The 22,864-nt window shown below is 33.7% G+C and overlaps 1 protein-coding gene across 3 annotated transcripts; it reads left to right on the forward strand.

Annotated features, from left to right (window-relative positions):
• The first annotated feature begins 6,714 nt into the window (after positions 1 to 6,714).
• fbxo25 (F-box protein 25) lies at positions 6,715 to 22,299 on the forward strand. Of its 3 annotated transcripts, none has more exons than XM_056449794.1 (11): positions 6,715 to 6,801; positions 7,159 to 7,323; positions 8,381 to 8,484; positions 10,396 to 10,445; positions 10,547 to 10,639; positions 10,742 to 10,835; positions 11,496 to 11,680; positions 13,902 to 14,084; positions 16,994 to 17,137; positions 18,487 to 18,513; positions 21,378 to 22,299. In XM_056449794.1, the coding sequence occupies exons 2-11, from the start codon at positions 7,196 to 7,198 to the stop codon at positions 21,465 to 21,467; spliced, it is 1,098 nt and encodes a 365-aa protein (XP_056305769.1). In that variant the 5' UTR covers positions 6,715 to 6,801; positions 7,159 to 7,195; the 3' UTR covers positions 21,468 to 22,299. The 3 variants fall into 3 exon arrangements, with proteins under 3 accessions (XP_056305769.1, XP_056305767.1, XP_056305770.1); XM_056449792.1 differs by having other exon boundaries at positions 7,173 to 7,323; XM_056449795.1 differs by lacking the exon at positions 18,487 to 18,513 and having other exon boundaries at positions 7,173 to 7,323; positions 21,378 to 22,297.
• The last annotated feature ends 565 nt before the right edge of the window (positions 22,300 to 22,864 follow it).

The following is a 22,864-nucleotide window of genomic DNA, read 5'->3' on the forward strand; positions in this document are numbered from 1 at the left end:
ATGATTATTATATACCCAAATATGAACAAAAGTGACGATTTTTGAATATCCCTCATTTGAATTCATTTACGCGAATAAAAGTGAAACAAGAATATAAAACTGCAGCGCATTAAACACACGCGTCTTTAATCTACCGCAAAACACAGAGTAGACGCGCACTACAATTTAAAGCACAGATAGCGCGACCGTGTCTCTCCGAACCGCAGATGGCGTGACCGCAGTCTGTCATCAAAGGCGTCTCTACAGCGTTGAGAAAGAGTTGTTGGAGACACCAGAACATTATTAGCCAATCAGAAAATTAGGCACTAAACTCTTCTGGACTGTTCTAGGGCCTACTAATTGGAACATTTTAGTAGATCTATCCTGGGATTTTGTAAAATAAGATATGTGGTTAACATTTTCCTTTACTTACTTTACTACAAATTTTTGTACCTCACATCTGGGGCACGTTAAAGTCCCTGTCCAACGTTTTGGGTAAAGATGGGATACAGCTGTGGATTCTCCTATCAATAGCCTAGTTTTTGTGACACTGTGCAACAATAATTAGTGTTATTACATTACTATGGCTGTTTGGTTTTGGATTGGGGTAGGGGTAGATGTTAAAATACAATTGAATGGGTAATTTCATAAATAATATTAACAATACTTGGTATAATTACTGTCATAACTGTGATGGTTTTGGTGGGTTTAGGCTTGGGGTAGGGGTAGACATTAAAAAACACAATTAATGGGTAATTTTATAAATAATTAAATAATTCTCATTATAACTTGCAGCTGTATCTCTTCTAGCCACAACCAATGTTTTGCTATGGTTTTCGGAAGCAACTTGTAAACCACTTGGTATAAAGAGACAGCTCACACAATGGTTTAAGTAAAATTGCTTCTCTTTAATTTTGAACAACTAGAGCAGTGATTGTAACACTGAGTTTATTTTGCAGTATTAAACACATATTTATACCGATTTCATCAGGCTCTGATTTTTTTTACAGATCACAAGAATGGCCTGCTCAGCTGCCATATATTTGCAACTCTTGTGTCATCAGAACAAGATGTTCAACCACCACCTTTTCCATTTAAAAGAACATTTTGCAACATTTTGAACTCAGTTTGAGTTGAGTTTCTTTACATGTCGATTGTTGTGTTTAATTTAAACCTGAAGAACAGTGTCAGCTAGAAACATATGGCTTTTATATTATCCTCCTAAGATGCAGCATTTTGATTGTAGCATCTCAATTTCCCCATGCGATAGCACATTTTTATTACTCTTAAGGTCAAGAAAGTGTTTGAGTTTGTATCCTATTTAATTCAAATTGTTTGCTCATCTTCTTTTTGGTGCAAGTGGTAAAGACACCTTCACATTTCACAAATGGGCACTTCAATCTGACAAAGGCAGGTTAAGCAGTTTACATGCTGTGTGAAATCAGAGTAAAAATTGTTGTGATGATGAATGATAAAGAATAATGGGTTATTGCATATACATGACCGCATTGTAGACATATTAAGGATATTGGATTAAGAATTGCACTCTTGTTTTTTTTCCGAAGCATAAACAGTAGTGTTTCGTCAAGCATGTACACATCCTTTTGGTGGTAGCAATCTTTATTTAGCACAGTTTGCGTAATGTATGTTGACGTGAACATTTATTAAAAGAATACTAACTGCAGGTTTTATTTTACTCGTAAATCCAAAACCGCCATTTAAAAAAACCCTATGGGAAATTCCAGAGGGATCCCACAGCTCAGCTTTTGGGCCTCAAACTGCTGTATTGTTACAAGCCGTTTTTGGTTAAGCCTTTTCTTCATGCCAGTACTTGATCCTGGAAAGTATTCTATTATGAGATATCATGTTACTTGATTTATACTGTATTAAAAGCCAGTTATACCGCATTTCCTTTGCATTTTAGTTCACTGTTGAATGTAAAAACTGGCTTTGCACGTATTCAAACATTAGTTTACAGACAAAGACAATTGTTGGCTTTAAACTATCATACAACCCTGCTAGCTATGGAATGCAGAGGTGGCCTATAAATAGGGCTTCAGATTTGCAGTTTTGTCTATTGTTGGGTAACAACGGAAATGGTGAACAAAAAACAAGGACATTCACACCCAGCGTGGGTGTATATAAATTGTGCCATTGTCACTTCAGTTCAAAGATAAGTGTCTGTTTATCCTGGGTGTTATCTGTCCTTTCCTGACTCACTGAACATTAAAATGGAGTTTGATTACTTCATCAGACTGCCTGACATGCTGTGTGAAATATGAGTTTATATTTACTTTTCCAGAACTGTTACTGTTACCAAAATGGTTTGAAAAAGTCATGGAAATTTGTTTAACAAATATCTGTGTACCCAATTATAGTTATGACTGTTTTTGCATGAGCATTGCTGACTTAAAAGCTGATATTTTATTTCATATACAATAATTTCACATTTTATTATTAAAACACACAGGTTTTACAAGTGCGTATGTTCGTAATTTTGCACATGACTGAATTTTTGGCAGGTTCTTTAACCATTGTGTGCAGTGTTTTCACATGCACACGAAAACTTACCCCTCTGGCATCTCAAATGCAGACTGTAGGGCAGGTTAGATCTTGCAGAGGGAGTGTTTGTGGCCTTTACACTACTTTAAATGATTTTGGACATGCATTCTTTCTTGAATGCATGCTAGAATGAATTATTCACATTTTAAGCTTATACTTACTGAACATCTGTGATGTTTTCTAACACCTTACAAGGCGGATTTATTGTTAACTTTCTATATGTAGAATTCAGAAACTGTTATTATAGTGGTATTGATGCAACATTCACTTTGGTGTTTGTGTCTCACTGCTTGTCATTTTCTTATAGCAAGTATTCTGTAGCTCAGTTTGGACTTTCATCTGGGTGGGGTTTTACCTGACACAAATATGGGTCAAATGTCAAAGAAACTGTAAAAAGGTCTATATACTGTATCAATACAGTGAAACTCTAGCCTTGCCATAAATGGTAGTTTTCTCTGGCATTTATTACCTACGCTGGCTTCAAATGCCTATTTAGGAAATTGTTTTGAAGTCCTTCAAATAAACAGATCAGTGAAAAACAATCCAATATTGTCATGTTTAAACATTAATATAATTAAACAACCCTGACACACATTCAGAAAATGGCTGATTAACATTGTATCAAGCAGGTTTAGGTTTTAGTTTATTTGTGTTGTCTGTTTTGTCCATGAATGCCAAGTGTGGATAATTGTATTTTAAATATCTTAGTATTGAAATATATAATTTTTTATTTAAAAATAAATCACGTGAAGGATTATTGAATCAAAAATATAAACAAGATATTTTGAAGAAAGCTGAAAACCGAGAACCATTGACATCCACAGCAGGAAAAACAATGGAAGCCAATGGTTACAGGTTTCCAGATTTCTTCAAAATAAATAATTTTGTGTTCAACAGAAAAAAATAAAGTCAAACAAGTTTGGAACAAGTGAAGGATGCATTATTTACTGACAATTTTTAAATTGTAAAAAGGCCAATATACTGTATCAATAGTGAGTGAAATGCTAGCCTTGCCATAAATGGTAGTTTTCTCTGGGTTTTATTACATACGCTGGCTTCAAACGCCTAATTAGGAAACTGTGGTGAATACAGTCCTTTAAATAAACAAATTAGTCAAAAACAATCCAATATTGCCATGTTTGGTGATAGCAAAAGGAAAAACAAACAATTAAACAACCCTGACACACATTCAGAAAATGGTTGATTGACATTGTATCAAGCAGGTTTAGGTTTTAGTTTATTTATGTTCTCTATTTTGTCCATGAATGCCAGGCATGGATAACTGTATTTTAGATATCTTAGTATTGAATATATATATATTTTCATTTAAAGATAAATCACATGAAGGATTATTAAATGTTCATCAAAAAATAAAGAAGATATTTTAAAGAAAGCTAAAAACCGGGAACCATTGACGTCCACAGTATAGGAAAAACAATGGAAGTCAATGGTTACAGGTTTCCAGATTTCTTCAAAATAAATTCTTCATTATTTTCACCAGAAAAAATGATGTCAAGCAAGTTTGAAACAAGTGAAGGATGCATTATTTACTGACAATTTTCAATTTTGGGTGAACTATCCCTTTAAAAACGTAATTTTAAGTAAATTATTATCAAATTTGCTATTATATAAAACTAGATAAAATAAAACACTACTTTTTAAAAGGTCCAGTGCATTGTCTTAAGTTTGTATACACTCTCAGAAATAGAGGTACACGAGCTGTCACTGGGGTTGTACCTTTACTAAGATACAAATTTGTACCTAAAAGGTCCATATTAATACCTCAAGGATACATATTAGTACCTAAAATGTACAAAAGTGTTCCTCTTAAAAATTATAGGCACTAATATATACTTTTGAGGTACCAATATGGACCCTTCAAGTACAAATGTGTACCTTTTGAAAAGGTACCACCATAGTAACAGCCCGCGTACCTTTATTTCTGAGAGTGCATGTGTTTTAATGATTGTGTTTGGTCTGGTTTCTATCACACAAAGATCTGTACTTAAAGCTGACTGAGATGATTACAAAATAAACCTGTTTATTCCTATTATCCAAATGCGAGCAGAGGAAACGTTTGTTATTATCCAACATGATCAGTTTATTCCATCGTTCATCTGATCCATTTCCCTTCCCCCATTGCAAAATCAAAACATGACAACATGTGCAGTGTCTGTGTCACGTGTAAGAAGCTACCACGACAGAGAGCTAGGGATAAATTTACGAGTGATTGACAGGGCCGATGGCCAATCAGCTCGGGAATTCCGGGTAGCAACAAAATAAATACAAACACGACTGCCAATCGCAAGCGCCAAACAAATGGGGTTTTAAATTTTCAGTGGAAAAAACCAAATATATTTTCTTTACAAATAAAAAAAGAAGAATTGACTTAAAACTGAAAATATATAATACAGAATTAGAACAGGTAAAAGTGATCAGATTTTTAGGAATGTGGTTTGATTTTAGAGCTACATGGAGTAATCACATCAGTAAAATACAGGAGAAATGCAAAAGAATTTTGAATGTAATGAGATGTATTTCGGGGCGTGAGTGGGGAGCAGATAGATTAGCTTTAAAAACAATTTATGTAACAATGATCAGAGCAATTCTTGATTATGGTTGTATGGCATACAGTTCAGCAGCAAAGTCGCAATTAGAAAAACTTGAAAGAATACAATCTCAAGCTCTTAGAATTTGTTGCGGAGCATTTCCTTCCTCTCCAGTTCCAGCATTGCAGGTGGAGATGGGGGAGATGCCAATTCATCTAAGAAGGAAACAACTGTTATTGACATACTGGGCAAGAGTAAAAGGCCAAGATGATAATCATCCTGTAAAAACACTATTGGAGGTATGTTGGGAATATGGGAAAAGGAAAATTAACAGCTTTAACTGGATTATTGGGGATTTAGTGCAGGAAATGAAACTAAGTGAATATAGTATTATACCATCAATAGTTCTACCAACAATACCTTTGTGGATATTACCACAACCAAAAATAGACCTCAAATTATTGAAAGACAGACAGGAAAAAGGACAGGAATTAACAGAAGGATATCTAACAAGAGAGTATATTGGGACACAATACGATCAATTTACACACATTTTTACAGATGCATCAAAAGATCCTCAAAGTGGCCGGGTGGGGATAGCTTATGTCATTCCAAGTTTAGATGTGTCAGAAGGGAAAAGAATAACAAATAATTTATCAGTATTTACAGGAGAGCTGCTAGCAATCATGCTAGCTATCATCAAAGTTTATGAAATGGATCTGGACAAGGCAATAATATGTTCTGATTCAAGTTCAGCGTTACTATGCCTGGATCTTAAAAAATCAGAAACTAGGCAGGACATTATAATAGAAATTCTTCTGTTGTTGCATAATTTAGAGCAGAAAAACAAGATAGTTGAGTTTGTATGGGTACCATCACATTCAGGAGTTGAGGGCAATGAAGCAGCAGATAGGTTAGCAAAAACAGTAATAGCAAAAGAGAGGATAGAAATGAAAATCAGGTATAGTAGGGCTGAACTTAAATCAATAATTAAAAAGGGAATACACAAAGACTGGCAAATAAGTTGGGACAATGAACAAAAAGGCAGACATTTTTATGAAATACAACCAACGGTAGGACAGATTTTGAAATCAAGTGGAAGCAGGAAGGAGGATTGTATTCTTTCAAGATTAAGGCTAGGACATACAGGGCTAAACTCTACACTACACATGATAGGAAAACATCCAACAGGCTTGTGTGATGGATGCGGAGAGAGAGAGACAGTAGAACATGTAATCATTAGTTGCAATAAATACATGGAGGAAAGAAATATATTAATCAATGATCTAAAGATAATTGATAAACAAATAACTCTGAAAGAATTTTTATATCCGGAAGGAAGGAAATGGTTGATACAATTCTTAAAAAGAACTCAGTTAATACATAGGATATAGAATGTCTAGGACCTGAGCTGTAGATGGAGGAGCTGAACACGCAGCAACATCGAAGGCTCGGGTTTTGAAGAGTCTAGAGTTATAAAATAAATAAATAAATAAATAATAATAATAAAAGAACCTCTGATCCATAACCCACAGTAGGTGGCGGTAATGCTCTGTTTAGAATGCGAACCGCCAATAAACACCAAGAAGAAGAAGAAGAAGAAGAATCGCAAGCGCCGGGGGGCGTGTCTTATATTCCGCTTTTCTGACTGTTTACTTCCGTCAATATTCAAAGAAAAGAAGAAAATTATCAGCATAACAAAGGACTCGCAGTAAGTAAACTTAAATATACGTCCGTTATCAACACCAATACGTGACTTTGCGAGTAAAACGTAAATAGAGTTAGATACTAGAGCTGTCTTTAGTGTTTTGTCGTCGTTTATAAAGATAAGCTTCCTGGCAGGCTTTGCGTTTAAGCAAATTAACTGGCAGTAGTTGTTCAACAAGCCATAGCTTATAAACAGTTTACAAATAGCGTCAAAATGCGTCATGTTTGTTTTTAGAAATATAATTATTTACATCAAGATTGCTGACTGAAGTACATTGTGTGTTGTCATATCAGACTATACTCATATTAAAGTCTGATGTGTGATAAGCCTCTGTTGTGTTATAATGGTTTGAGATGATAGTCTCTTGTATTCAGGTCTCTGGAGCAGGTGAAAGAAGATGCCTTTCTTGGGTCAAGACTGGAGATCTCCAGGCTGGAGTTGGATCAAAACTGAGGATGGCTGGAAGCGCTTTGATTATTTCAGCCACAAATTGGGAGATAACATCAATGAACTTGGCTTGGAAGAGTAAGACATGCTTTGAATTATCTCACTCTAGTTGTTGTATCTCGATCTAAGGAGAATCAGGGTAAAGTTTGGTTTATATTCGCACATTCAGACTTTCTCCTTTATTATATTATTTCAGAAACGAACTCTTGGAGAATTCTGTATATGGAAATCTTATTAGCAGCCAATGACTATCAAAGAACAACTTTGTTCACAGTCAATTAAATAGTGCTAATGTTATTTTGAAGTCATACTTGAAAGCGATTTCACACCGAATAATCAAAGTAGAGTGGGAAAAACTATAGGGACCATTTTACATGTTGGCACTGTTAAAAAAATGAACGAATATGTGAATGTAAAACCAATTTCAGCTTAATCTAAGGGGCTATATCTGGGATTTGAACCTATAATCTTCAACCACAACAAGACTATAAAACCCCAGCAAAGCATCGAGGAACCAACAAAAGAGGAAGTGTGTATGTGGCATGTGGGAAGTCAGGTATCCGTGTTTAGAATTGGTGTGTGTTATTGTCACAAGGTTATTTTCTAAAGTGGTGTTTTGCATTTATTATTTCTATCTATCCATCCATCCATCCATCCATCCATCCATCCATCTTGACTGAGCTAAAAGCTTTCTGTCATGGAAACTAACCTAAGGTCGGCCAATTTACAAGGAAATATAATCACGTAAAAAATATCCAGCTTTGTAAGGACGTTGGTAGGTGTTCGTGTAGTGTCGGTGTGAGTCAGTTCCTCTTGTGTGTTAAATTTTGACAAAGACAGAACATTCAAGTTGAGTAAGTAAAACATCTTCAGATCTTAACGACACCTCACTCTGCAATACTTGGATTAATAATTAACAGCATTGACTTGCTTATTGGATTCTCTGTCAGGTTTATGTATTGCAAAATTGCATGCTGGCCATCTGTTGATCACATGATATTATATCATTTGAGGTCCACTCATGTACTTTTTGTTGGATGCTCTGAAGTGTAACCTGTGCTGTATGTTAATATAATGTCTGAAAAAAAGCTTATTTTGGGAGATTATAATTAACATCACATTATTAACTCTCCAGATTGGACAATGACAACAAGGAGAACGTCTTCGTGGGAGATGTCTGTGAAGTAGCTGCCAAGAAGAGGAAAAAGGACTTTTTCAACAACAACACTAAGTCACAATGTAAAAATAACATTATATTCAATTACATGATGCATGATTATGATATGTATATTTTATGAAATAATTATAAAACAATCACCACAAATTTCACAGTGGTTTCTTGGGAAAAAAAGGTGCTTATGGAGTTTAGTGACAATTATAAAAAATGTCTTATTACATTGCCTTTGTAATAGTATTAATATTACTGTAATAACATGAATAGTATTAGAATATTAAGAAATGTAAAAATATGTTGAAATAAAATGTTGATAAAGTACAATTTACAATTTTGATAGAGCAGTCAAATTAATTATTTTATGATATTAAAAATTAAACATTATAAATCACATTATAGAATAGATATACTAGTGCTGGGCAAAAATTTATCGCACCCAAAATAAAAGTTTGATATAATACGTGTGTGTGTGCTGTGTATATTTAATATGTATATATAAATAAACATGCATATATTTGAGAAAATGTTTATTTATATTTAGAAATAAACTATAAATGTATATGATACAAATTATATATACAGTTTTGTTTCTACATATGTGTGTGTATCGCATAAGCATAATAAATATATATAATACACACACAAATATTATGTCAAAACCAACTTTTATTTTGGATGCGATTAATATTATACATTTCATATGCCAACACACATATATTGTCAAAACAAACTTATATAAATTATAAAAGTTATAGAATTGACTCAAATGATTCTATATTTAAAACTGTTGATTCTTTCAAAAAAGAAAACAAGTGATGTTGTTTTTTGAAATGAATCATAGAATCGTTGACTCAAATGATTCTATATTCAAAAAAGTTTATTCATTCAGAAAGGAAATAAAGTGACTGTCCTTATGAGTGAATCATCGAATTGTTGACTCAAATGATTCTATATTCAAAACTGTTGATTTATTCAGAAAGGAAAATGAGTGACTATCTTCATGAATGAATTATAGAATCGTCAACTCAAATGATTCTACATTCAAAACTGTCGATTCTTTCAGAAAGGAAAACAAGTGACTTTTTTTATAAAATGAATCATAAAATCATCATTGACTCAAATGATTCTATATTCAAAAAAGTTTATTCATTCAGAAAGGCAATAAAGTGACTATCCTTATGAACGAATCATAGAATAGTTGACTCAAATGATTCTATATTCAAAACCGTTGATTTATATAGAAAGGAAAATGAGTGACTATCTTCATGAATGAATCAAAAAAGCGTCACCTCAAATGATTCCTGATTCAAAAAAGTTCATCCATTCAGAAAGGAAAACAAGTGACTATCTTTATGAATGAATCATAGAATCATTGAGTCAAAACAGTTGATTGATTCTGACTCAAAACAGCTGATTCATTCAGAAAGGAAAACAACTGACTATCTTTATGAATGAATCATCGAATCATTGACTTCTATGATATATATGTATACCTATATTAGTGCAAAAATTATTCGCATCCAAAATAAACATTTGTTTTGACATAATATTTGTTCAGTAGTTGTTAGTTTGTTTAGTAGTTGTTATGCTTGACAACAGAGTAGTATAGTTGACTAGTCAGGAATAAAATACTGTTACTGATAATTAAGCATTTGTTTATATGTCCTATTTAATTACATAATACTCATAATTATCTCTAATTTCAAAGAGTTTCAATGGTAATTACAGTGTTTCATGGTCATTAAACAATTATGACTGCAAAATGTTGCAACTGATCAATGAGCATCAAGTTCTCTAAAGATCTGTGTAATAATTACTATTAATAAATGCAATTAAAGAGATAGTCCACTCAAAAATGTGAACTCTTTAGTACAAGAACGAATACAAGTTTTGCAAGAAATTTAATATATTGCTGTATTATTCCTTTAAAGGATGATGTTATATGTATTAATTATATTTGATCTTTTTTTATTTAGTTTTGTTCCAGGAGAGGTGGATTTATGTTCAAAAAGAGAGTACGAGAGAGGTGAGAAAAAATATATCATAGCATAAAAAGTACAAAAAGCAGCTAAAAATACAACACAAGTAAACCAGTTTTGAATGTGATCCATGTGTTTGTTTTTGCAGAGACATGGGTATTGTACGCTTGGTGAGGCCTTCAATCGTCTGGACTTTTCCAGCGCCATTCAGGATGTGCGGCGATTCAACTATGTAGTTAAAGTAAGAAGTTGTCATCTGTGCTGAACAACTGCATTTCAATAATTTTCTTTTCTTTCCATAATATTTTTTTCTCACTTTACCCTCTGTTTCCAACTCTCTTAGCTTCTGCATCTGATTGCCAAATCCCAGCTGACGTCGTTGAGTGGAGCTGCTCAGAAGAACTACTTCAACGTTCTGGAAAAGATTGTGAGGAAAGGTGAATGATCAGTTGAGATGAGAGTTACTCACATACAGTTGAGGTCAAAATGATTAGCCCTTCTGTAAATTTTTAAAAAATATTTCCCAAATGATGTTTAATTTAAGGATTTTCACAGTATTTTCTATAATATTTTTTCTTCTGGAGAAAGTCTTATTTATTTTATTTCGGCTAGAATAAAAGCAGTTTTTAATTTTTTAAAAAACATTTAGGTCATTATTTTTAGCCTCTTAAGAAATATCGATTTCCGATTGTCTACAGAACAAACCATCATTATACAATAACTTGCCTAATTACCCTAACTTGCCTAATTAACTTAGTTAAGCGTTTAAATTGCACTTTAAACTGAATACTAGTTTCTTGAAAAGTATCTAGTAAAATATTATATACTGTCATCATTGCAAGATAAAATAAATTAGTTATTAGAAATGAGTTATTAAAACTATTACGATTAGAAATGTGTTCTTCTTTTCATTAATCAGAAATTGGGGAAAAAATATACAGGGGGCTAATAATTCAGGAGGGCTAATAATTCTTCAACTGCACTTGTTTTTCGGTGAATCTGAAACACTTTTACATCCAACTGCAAAGACGGGCCAGAAATATGTGCACCTATAAGTGGATATTGAAAACCTTTTTGTTTGTTTTCTGACCGGGCAGTTCTGGAAGACCATCAGAACCCACGACTGATCAAGGCGCTGCTGCATGATTTAAGCTCCACGCTTTGCATCCTCATCCGAGAAGTTGGGAAGTCTGTGCTGGTCGGCAACATCAACATTTGGGTCTGCCGTTTAGAAACCATCTTAAAATGGCAGCAGCAGCTCAACAATTTACAAATTCCAAAGGTAATCTTTTACATGGGTTATGAATGGGTAGAAATATATCTTTATCCAAAAAGCGAGGGATCGATCAACAAATATTTGCAATTGAAATATTTGAAAATTACAATTAGTTGAAATATTATAATTACATAATAATACAGTGTGTCTGTGAGGTCTTGAAAAGTCTTAAACGTAAAAAACTATTTTAGGCCTTATAAAGTCTTAAATTCACTGAAATATTGTGTTGTAGGTTTTAAACCGGTCTTAATATTCATGTCCATGTGAAGTTGCCCAAACGGAGTGACACTCATACAGTCACCAACAATCCGTCTCAAAAAGTCTTATTGAAAACCTTTTTTTTTTGTATTTTTTAATTGCGAAGAGATACAAATTACAAAATCTGTTAGACATTTTTACAGCAAATTCACCAAATTAAATTCTCTGATCAGGAAAAAGAAAACTAAAAACAATTCCTCGTTATAATAACAGAGCAATATATCCCTTTGCAGACAATATTAATCAATAAGCATGATAATAAAGTGTTTATAACAGAAACACTATAGGTTGAATGGGAGTTATGCACTCAATTCATTTGGTCCAAAAGTCACCAAATATATCTTAATGTAGTTTTCTCCATAATAAATATACTTTTAACAATGTTAGATTTGTTCAAAAGAAATGTTATGTTGAAAAAAAAGTAAATGTATGTATTCAACTACAGTTTGCTTTTAGACACATTATTTAAAAGATGTGGCTAAGAAATAACTAAATTAGAAATTTCTTTCTAAAAAATTTTTTTCCTTTGGCCCAACCGGACCATTAAAAAAAATCTTATCGTTTATCCTTGTAAAAGTCTGACATTTCATTCATAATGGTCTTAAAAATGTCTTAAATTTGACTTAATGAAAACTGCAGAATCTCTGTTATGCTCTATTACGTTTATGATGTAGACCAGGGGTGGGCAAACTCAGTCCTGGAGGGCCGGTGTCCTGCACAGTTTAGCTTCAACTCTGATCAAACACACCTGCTTATAGATAATTAGTGATCTTGGAGACACTGATTAGCATGTTCAGGTGTGTTTGATTAGAGTTGAAGCTAAATTATGCTGGACACCGGCCCTCCAGGACCGAGTTTGCCCACCCCTGATGTAGACTGTTATAATGTTTTAACAATGATATCACTGCATTTACCCTTTTACAATTAACAATTAAGGAAGTCTTTGAAATTTGAAATAACACATACCACACCAAAGCACAAACAAAAGCCTATACAAAACAGCTGTGTTTCATTTCAGAGGCTCAGACTTCAAAGGTGAGTCCTTCAAAAGTCGAGACAAGCCGAACTGAGCATTTTGAAATGAGCTGATCTAGCCTACAGAGGACAGATCTCGTCACCTAGCAACCGTAACAGCTGCCTTTTTTGTAATGACTTTTTTTCAAAGTGATTTTAAAACCTATTTTAAGCGATCTGAATGCAAAGCAAGGTTTACAGAAGCTGGAAAATAATTAATTTGATCCATACATGTACACATAAAAATGTAAACTGTCTATAAAATCACTTTTTATTAAGACATTTCATACTCTTTGTTTATATACTCTTTTGTTTTCATGTGTTAACATATCCAGGTAAAGTAAACCTAATTCATACAATTAATCCAGAGTTTTCTTTTAAAAACGTCCTGCCGTTATCAGCGCGCAATTAATCTTGGCACGTTTGAGGCCGCAAAGGATCCACCGGTTGTGTCTTTCATTAGACTTTCATTAGTATTTCATTAGAAAATGAAGGATGCATTTTGAGGATGCATTTGAAGGAATTTTTGAAATGAGATAGCCTTCGTCGCACCACAATGACACAGCGCCCTATAAATGCATCCTTTGGAGGATGCAGCCTCTGAAATAAGAGCTACAGTATATACATTGAGCTTCCCTCAAACATTAGTGGTAACCATAGTAACTCAGTGACTGTTGCGGAGCCTTTGTTCCTCTGTATATTCTGTACATATGCTTCACCGCGGAGCTCATGTTGACCAACCAACTTGAGAAATCTCAAAAATATTTGCAAAGAGGTAGCTAACACATGTTACTATGAGCTATTAGATATGCCCGTATCATTTACATGCACACCCATGCTATCTCTTGCTTGTTTTATCTTTTTCCTAAAGTAATATAATTTCACATTATGAATTCATTATGTATTAATCTTTGGTTCTATTTACATACCTGATGCTAAATATGTTTGTGTGCAGCAAGTTTCAAACGGGATGACACTGAGCGACCTCCCTTTGCACATGCAAACCAACATCCTTTACAAGTTTACCGATGCCTATGACATCATCAATCTGGGACAAGCCACGCCGACGCTGCAAATGCTTAGCGAGGACCGACATCTGTGGAAGAAACTGTGCCAGTTTCACTTTGCTGAAAAACAGGTGAGGACTAAGTGTCTCGTTAATTACTTGTCCTGATTCTTTAATTAGAAAACACTTTAATAATTACCATCAAACACAATATCACACGTTCACACATGCAGCATCAGTAGTTTCTATATTTTTCAAGTGTTGTCAAAAAAAGTAGTAATATTTGACCACTTGAAGCATTTCGTTATGGTGTTATGGCTCCACCACAGTCTGTCACGCTATAGTTTCTCCTTGTGTAAACTTGATATAGTCGGTTCATGGAAAACCTGGAATTTTGACAAGGCATTTTACAGGCCTGGAAAAGTTTTGGAAAAACAAATAAACCCAAAATGGTTTGAAAAAGTCATGGAAATTTGTTTAACAAATATCTGTGTACCTGATTATATTTTTTAGATGATGATTGATAGTAATGGGTAAATTTTTAATACAATTGCGCAGTTTGTCTCTTCACGTGACGTTTTCTGTGTGGGGTAAAATAAAGCTACTTTGATTGAGCAGTTTTGCCTCTCTTTCAGTCGCATTCTTTGTAATTAAAGCTACATTTTGAGTGTGGTGTTAAGAAACAATCTCTCACTACAGAGGAACATACTGTGGGTGGTAAAAGCTAATTTGTACCTTTTTTTTATTAATCTATGAAAACACAAGGCAACTTTATAAAATATTTTCACACAGACAGCAAGATACGTTCTAAACTATTTTACAGATATAAAAATAAATATAAACCACATAGATTGTCACATTTTTTGATATGCTGTAATAAATTTGAATGTGCGTTTTGTTCTTATTTTCCACATGTACAGTACATAGACATTACATGAAACATTAGGACATGAATATTTACCTAAAAGATTTGAATTTTAGTAGTAAAATGTGTATGAACCCTGATTAAAGATGCAGCAAGTCACAACAGAGTTCAGCACTGCCTCAATGTTTTTACATCTCTCTCTCTCTCTCTCTCTCTCTCTCTCTCTCTCTCTCTCTCTCTCTCTCTCTCTCTCTCTCTCACTAGTTGACTAGTTTTACATGTTCTTATGCTTTAATGGATAGGCTATGTCTAGTAATGTTAAAATTATCATTAAAATATAATCAGTTGCCTCTTAAGTGAAAGTAATGTAGTGGACTTTTTTTTTTTAAATGACAGAAGCCTAAACCAGCAAAAGGCAAAATCACTATTAGTGATTAGTGAATGATTTGTATATTAATTTTGTTGTAATTATTTGTGCTGTTGGTTGCAATTTGTTTATTACTGACTGTTCACTTTTCTTTTAAGGTCCCTTGAAATTAAAATAATAAATTGTAGATGCTGGTTTCAGTCTGTTAGTTTTAAGGATCTCTATGAGCTGGTGTGTGCCAAAACAGTGATAATTCGCATTTAGAGAATATAAAACTAATATAAACATGCAAGGCTTGCAGTTTGTGACTTCCATCTAAATGAGTCAACGATTTTTTTTCCGCGTCACCACATACAGTTTCTCATCAAATCTTGACCAATCAAATGCTCTCTAGTATTTGACATGCCCCGCCCCCTTCAAGACGCTTCTCAATTTTATTTGCATTTGATGCGCTTGAGCTCAACCAGTTCCACTGGCAGAGCGGTGAAAAAACTAAATGCTTTTTAGAGCTACTCTGTCTCACCCTGTCTTCGTTTTTTCTTACTTAGATTACTTCAAAGGACCTTTAATAATATTTTAACTTTTTATATAAAGTTTAAGCTAGTAGTTATTCTATAAAACTTTATTGGACATAAGAATTGTGAAATTCATTACAATGCTACATGCAAAAACAACAAATATTTGTATTATACTTTCTTTTTTCCCCCCCTTTTCCCTTTTTTCCTTCACCTGTGTGAAAAAAATACTACCATTAATAACTGTAATGACTTGACCAGTTGATAAAATCCTTAAAGGTCCCATGAAGGTTTGTAGATGTTAGTATTGTCAGTATTGTTAATTTTTAGGATATCTATAAGCTAGTGTGCTGCAAACAGTGACAAAATTCACTTTTAGAAGATATCAAATTGATATAAACATGTAAGATGTATAGTTTGTCACATTTTTTTTGAGCTGACATCATATTCAGTTTCTCATCAAATCGATTTGTGACCAATCAAATGCTCTCTAGTATCTAACATGCCCCGCCCCCTTCAAGGCGCCTCACATTTGATGCGCTTGAGCACAACCACTTTCACTGGCAGAGCTGTAATAAAGCAAAACGTTAGTGGCTGGTTTTTTTTTTTTTTTTTTTTAAAGAGGAGGAACCCCTCTATGTCCCACCCTCTCTTCATTTTCAGTTTACTAAGTGGTACTCACTACAGAGCCACATCAGCAGAACTGAGCTCTAGCAAGGGGGAGCTTGAGCTCCAGCTGCACTTCTACAAGTGAGTCACTGGCAGTTGGGGTTAGGGGCGGGTAGGTGTAAGCATTAAAACAGCTTATAGGAGGAGAAGCTGGAGCTCAAGCTTCCCCTCTTTGGAGCCCAGGTGGCTCTGCAGTGAGCAGCATCTACATCGAATAAAAATGAACATTTCAAAGCCCTTCACAGGACCTTTAACACTGAGCCATGCTTTAACTCTGACAAATGAAGAAATTAACAAATGCAATAATTTTTCTTTTTTTATTTCAATGACTGCTACTGCAATTATTTTTCATTTCTAATATAAATAATTTTAAGCTATTTTATTTAGGATACATATTCTAATGTTGTGACCGCACTAATAAAATGTAACGCCTAAATGAAGAATCTTTCCAATTACATGTGTGCCAAAGCACTAAATTTTTTTGGAGGAAAAAAAATTCTATAACCTGTAGCAGAACAAATAGTAAGTGTGTTACTCTGACCACAAGGTGGCAGCGCAGAGGTGTTCAGGTGTGCCAGAGAGACATCAGTTTCTCATAGCGGTGTCTGTGTTTGTTTGTCTTCAGTTCTGCAGGCACTTGATTCTGTCAGAGAAGGGCCATGTGGACTGGAAGCTGATGTTTTTCACACTTCAGAAATACTACCCTCAGAAAGAGCAGTACGGGGACACTCTGCAGTTCTGCAGGCACTGTAGCATCCTCTTCTGGAACGTAAGAAATCCTTTTCAAATGTCAAACATTCGGGTCTGGGAATAAACAGTCATTCTTCAAGGTTCTGTTTCTATTTAGGTTTAAGTGCTCTTTGAAAAACGTTTCCCTTGCTGAATCCTAGTATGTGTCAGGGTTGATTGTGTCTAAATATACCCTCACATTCTCTAGAATGCAGTTTGAGATTAGAAACCCTGTGTAGAAGCAATAATAAGTCAGCAAACATTAGCTTATTTTGCAGATTTATTATTTTTAAACAAAGCAAGCCAAAGTTGAAGCGTCAAACTGACATTTCCCCCCAGAAAGATCAAATTATAAATGGTTTTGGTTAGCTTGCCATTACAAATCAGGTTAAGGAGACATTAGCTATGTTTCTATCCACCTATTTTTATGCACATTTTAGATTATCGCATAAAAAATGCCAAGATGTGCATAAACTTCGAAAATACACATAAAAAACGTATGTGCACAACTAAGTAAAATAAACTTTTTATTCGATAAGAAAAAATATGCACATGATCTACGATGGAAACACATTTACAGAATAAATTCCAGGATGCATGTTAAAATAAAGTCATGTAATTTTGTTTTGAAAGATCATGTGATGATAAAAATGGTTGTGATGGACAGCATTAATGGACAAACCAGTGAGCCAATCACATTTATTACAGTGTGGTATAGTTATTTTGGTCATTTTAAAATCTCTTAATCAAAGTCCATCTCAGTGGTTCAGTATTATAATAATTATTATTAATAATTAATATTATTATTTTAACCTCAAAGAGAGTCTCATGCCTCCAAACTCCATCGGGCTTTCATTGGGTGTCATCATTATTTTCGGAGGCACAAGTAATTTGTTATACAAGTAAAAGACTCGTGCAGCTTCTCATATCTCAGCAAATTCAGTTATTCTTTTTGATATTTGGTGCCAGATTATCAGGAAATGACGACTTTGTTCTCCTTGACTCATTGGATGGAAACACTATTATTCGCAGATCTTTTATATGATATTGCGGTTTTATGCATGAATTTAATTAGCATCTTTGAATGAAAACGCATAGCTAATAAATGAAAGAAACAGCGATGCCTTTTGTATTTGCTAAGTTCCAGAATTGTTGTAAATTTTTTTGTTAAATTGTTACATCAGCAGCTTTAGCATAAGTGATGGCTGAACATATGAAGGCTTAGTTCCAACATGTATCTCCCATTTTCATTTGGATAAAGTTTTATTTTGGGTTGAATTTTCTATCTAATTAATTTGCCCTTTGTAAAAGCAGCTCCCTTCCTGTACCCTTATAAATGTAACCTTTGATTCTTTCCCTGTTCTCCTTCTGGTCCCTTATCTCCTAAAGGACAGACACCTGGCTTTGATCTTTAAGGTACATGCTAAATGTTCCCTGTGCCAGCTTTCGGAAACCAGTGTCTGTCAGTGAAACTTGTCTCATCATTTATTTTTGTTTTGTCTTTTGTAGGTTATGTCTGTCATTAGTTTTTTGTTTTTCATACAGATCCATCCTGACTTTATTTTTTAACACTTGACTGCATGTATTTATCTGAATGTCTTCATTTTTCTTTTTGTTGTCAGTGTGTTCCACTGTTTTATATGCATAACATTGGTTAATGGAAATGCTGTCATTTTGTAGTTAGTTTTTATATTTTATCTTAGAAAATATTAAAATTTTTTTACAAAAACTTCAAATAGAAATGCACCCTAATGTTATAATAAGGTTTTTTTACTGATCACACAAACATGCACACAATGACTATGGTATAAAGTTAAGTAATACTACATTTGAGTGTTTTCTCAGTACATATTGTGATATTCCAAATATTAATCAAAAATATTTAACAATTATATATTTTATATTTATTTAACAAATAAAATTATATTATATTTAACACGAATAACAAAATATTATAACTTTGATAATTTACATTATTACATTTTTATTATGTTTCTTACTACGCAGATGATTAACACAATTACCAAAGACTTTGGATGATTTCACAATGTGGGACAAAATAAAAGGCCCACTTTCTATTGCCATGACTTGACAAATTCACTTAAACTATGAAGCTTTCCATTGGTCAGTGCAATAAATGATACGACTAGTTTGAACATGAATTAAATCTGCTTATGCTTTCTACCCTCACATAAAAGTCAAACTTCCAGCATTCACATTAGCAAAATTTTAACACAGGCTCATTGAAATTGTGACATTTCTGCAAAAGCATACATTCCAATTATGATTACAAGGGCAGAATGTTGATAAATAAGCCTTATTTTTATAAAGTCCTTTGTACAATACTATAAAAAGACCTAAAAGTGATAAGCATAATTAAATGAATACATTTGTGTCACATATCCTCATCTAGATGGCACACATCTGCAAATTTGATGAAGAATCGTAATCATAAACATCTTAGACAGTCTAAATGCCTATTTAACATCCAAAAGGAGATGTCTCAGATGTGTTGCAGATGAAAAAGAATAGAATACAAAGTACTACTTTTCTGACATAGTAGTTCAAATGGGACAATATGTTATTGTGATACACAGCACCCTAGTACAAATCCTGTGAAAAATGTTACAATAATAAAAGTCTAAGCCTTGTAAAACCATCTTAAAATGCTTCAGCAAATGCAATTCTGTGGTGTATTTGCTTCTAGTGCAACCATTGGTTAGGTTTGGGGTATGGTGTAGCATAAGTGATACATACGACAAACAATGCCCTCTTGTGGATGTTTCATAAGAAAACGTTTAAGTATAGCATTTCATAAGCAACATATTTTTGCAGAAATGTAGCCAGAGTTAGATATTTCCAATGTTTGCAAAATTTTGCATGCAAAAAATGTAAATTTTTCTACTGCACTATACACAGAGTTAGTTGTGGTCAAATGAGCAAAATTGAAGAAAAACTTTGAGAGAAAAGTCACAGCACAGAAAAAAAAAACAGTAAAGACTGCCAACCATACATTACATGTTTGCAAAAAAAAATTATTTAAACAAAGTCAATTTTTTCGCTTTATTCATTCACTTTGGGTGTGGACAAATTAAAAAAACTGAAGCAAAACTTTGAGAGAAAAGTTATATCACAGAAAAAACAGGCAATCACCTTGCAACAGTAAAGTAAAGCCCTGGCAACCATATATAACATGTTTACAAAATTTTCGATGTGAAAAAAGTCAATTTTTCTAATGCGCTATACACAGAATTCAGTACTCGCAGACTTAGGTTGTGGGCAAATTAGCAAAATTGAAGAAAAACTTTGAGAGTAAAATCACAGCTTGAAAAGAAAAGAAAAAAAGTCCTGGTAATCATATATTACATGTTTACAAAATTTGGTAAATTTTAAATGGTAAAAAAAAAAAAAAATTCAATGGCGCTATACACAAAATTAAGTATTCACAGACTTTGTTGGAAAAATTGTTGAGAGATAAGTCACAGCTTAAAAAAAAAAAAAAAAAAAAGGAAACTATATAAACAGGTTACCAGTAAAGCAATGCCCCGGCAACGATCTATAACATGTTTGCATGTTAAAAAAATTAATAAAAAGTTAAAGTTTTTATTGCGCTATACACAGAATTCAGTATTTGCAGACTTTGGTTTTGGTCAAATTAGCAAAATCGAAAGAAAAACTTTGAGAGAAAAAAAGCTTAAAAAAAACACAAACAAACTGACAAACATCTTGCATCAGTAAAGCAAACCCCTGGCAACCATATATAACATGTTTGCATGTAAAAAAAAAAGTAAAAGTTTTTTTGCACTATACACAGAATTCAGTACTCATAGACTTTGGTTGTAGACAAATTAGCAAAATTGAAGCAAAACTTTTGAGAGAAAAGTCACAAAAAAAAAAAAAAGACAAAAAAAAAAACAGGCAACTACCCTGCATCAGTAAAGCAATGCACTGGTAATCATATATAACTTCTTTTCAAATTTTTGAGTGTATGAAAAGGTCCATTTTTCTCTTGCTCTATACACAGAATCAAGTATTCACAGACTGAGTTGTGGTCAAATTAGCAAATTTGAAGCAAAACATTGAGAGAAAAGTCACAACTTAAAAAAAGAAACAGGCAACCACCTTGAAACAGTAAAGCAATGCCCTGACAGCCATATATAACATCCCAACAATGTGGTGTCAACTTTTGCATGGAGAAAAACGACTGACGCCTGCAATCCAGATACTATTGGGGAAATGCTCCGATCTTGTTTTAATCACTTTCTTTTTTTCCTCGCCAGGACTCGGGACATCCCTGCACGGCCAATGATCCTGACAGCTGCCTCACCCCCATCTCTCCTCAGCACTTCATAGACCTCTTCAAATTCTGAAATTGGGAATAATCTTGGGACCCTCCTGCCTTCTGATCTCCTCCGGAACACCTGCAAACAAACACCTCTAACAACATGTATTTTGCCTTCTTCAGCTCTGTGCTACAAACTATATCCTTCTTTCTTCTCCCATCTCACACTCCCCAGATGCTCGTTCTACGATTAAAGTGTGAAACCTCCGACGATGTAACGAATGATTAAATTTTCCTTTTTTGCCTCACCCCCAAACTCAAGGGCTCATGGAAAAGATGTCATAACATTAGTGTTTCTTTGGTGTTGTCCTCTATTTTTGTTCCTCAGAGAAGTTCTTGATGCACGGATAAACGGGAGATGAAAAGCAAACAGAGGTGGGATATCGGAAGGATGAATTTGCTTTCAGGATGAACTGATCAAGTGTGGGAGATCCTGAGTGGAGGTTATCTTGTCTTTTTCATGTACTGTATGTATTTTCGTTTCTATACCAATGATATGCACGTCAGAAGTAGCCGTAGGTTATTGTTTACGTGACTTTTTGTGTCGTTTCGTCAGTGCTGTGCGTGCGTATTTGATGCGTCAACACTAAAGTGTGCATTTGCATTGCATTTGCTGCACAAAACCTTTTTACGATACACTTTTTGCCGAGTCTGTCGTGAGGACGGACGGAAATTCTAATGTAAGCTTTGCTATTTATGAAAAAAAACAAATGTATTTTATATCCTTTCTCTGAACTTTGTAATATTCCTTTACTATTCCGGTAATATAAATGTCTTTGAAATGGCTGAACTGTAGGATGTGTTTGGTACTATTGTTAAGCATTTGCAAGAAACATGATTATCTAAAAGGAATTAAAACTTTTGGAAAGAAAAAGACTTTCGCTTATTCATTTATATTTCTGACAATCTACGAAAACTTTTAAATATTTCAATAATTGTGGCATAGTTAAGTGGCATGATAATTTTAATGATTTAGTTAACAAAAATCAGCCTTTTAAAGAAATCTTTACTTGATTTTTTTAGCTACAGGTTAAAACTTTAGGTAAAGAAGTGGAAAGACGTAGTGTTAACCTGGTTAACAGTATGTTTTCTTAATATATACGGCAAATAATCATTAATTGACTTTCCCAGAATTCCCTGCATAGCACATCACTTTTTATGCTTTTTGTTGACATTACTATGGATCTTTTTAGTTGTTTCCCCATCAGTTATGTACATCAGAGGTTTATGTTGCATCTAATGTTGAATGACAATGTTTATTTCATGACTTTAATTTTATGCGTGTTGTCATACTGGTGTTTAGTAGCTGTGTGAATGACACTGAGCACCTTCTATACACTTTTCTACTTGAGGGAAAAGTTGTTTGTGATGAGCATTGGTTCATTATGTAACTTTCTCATCACCACCTGCATATGGCTGCGTTAA

This window comes from Danio aesculapii, chromosome 23 (genome assembly GCF_903798145.1).
Source record: "Danio aesculapii chromosome 23, fDanAes4.1, whole genome shotgun sequence".
Classification (NCBI taxonomy): Eukaryota; Metazoa; Chordata; class Actinopteri; order Cypriniformes; family Danionidae; genus Danio; species Danio aesculapii.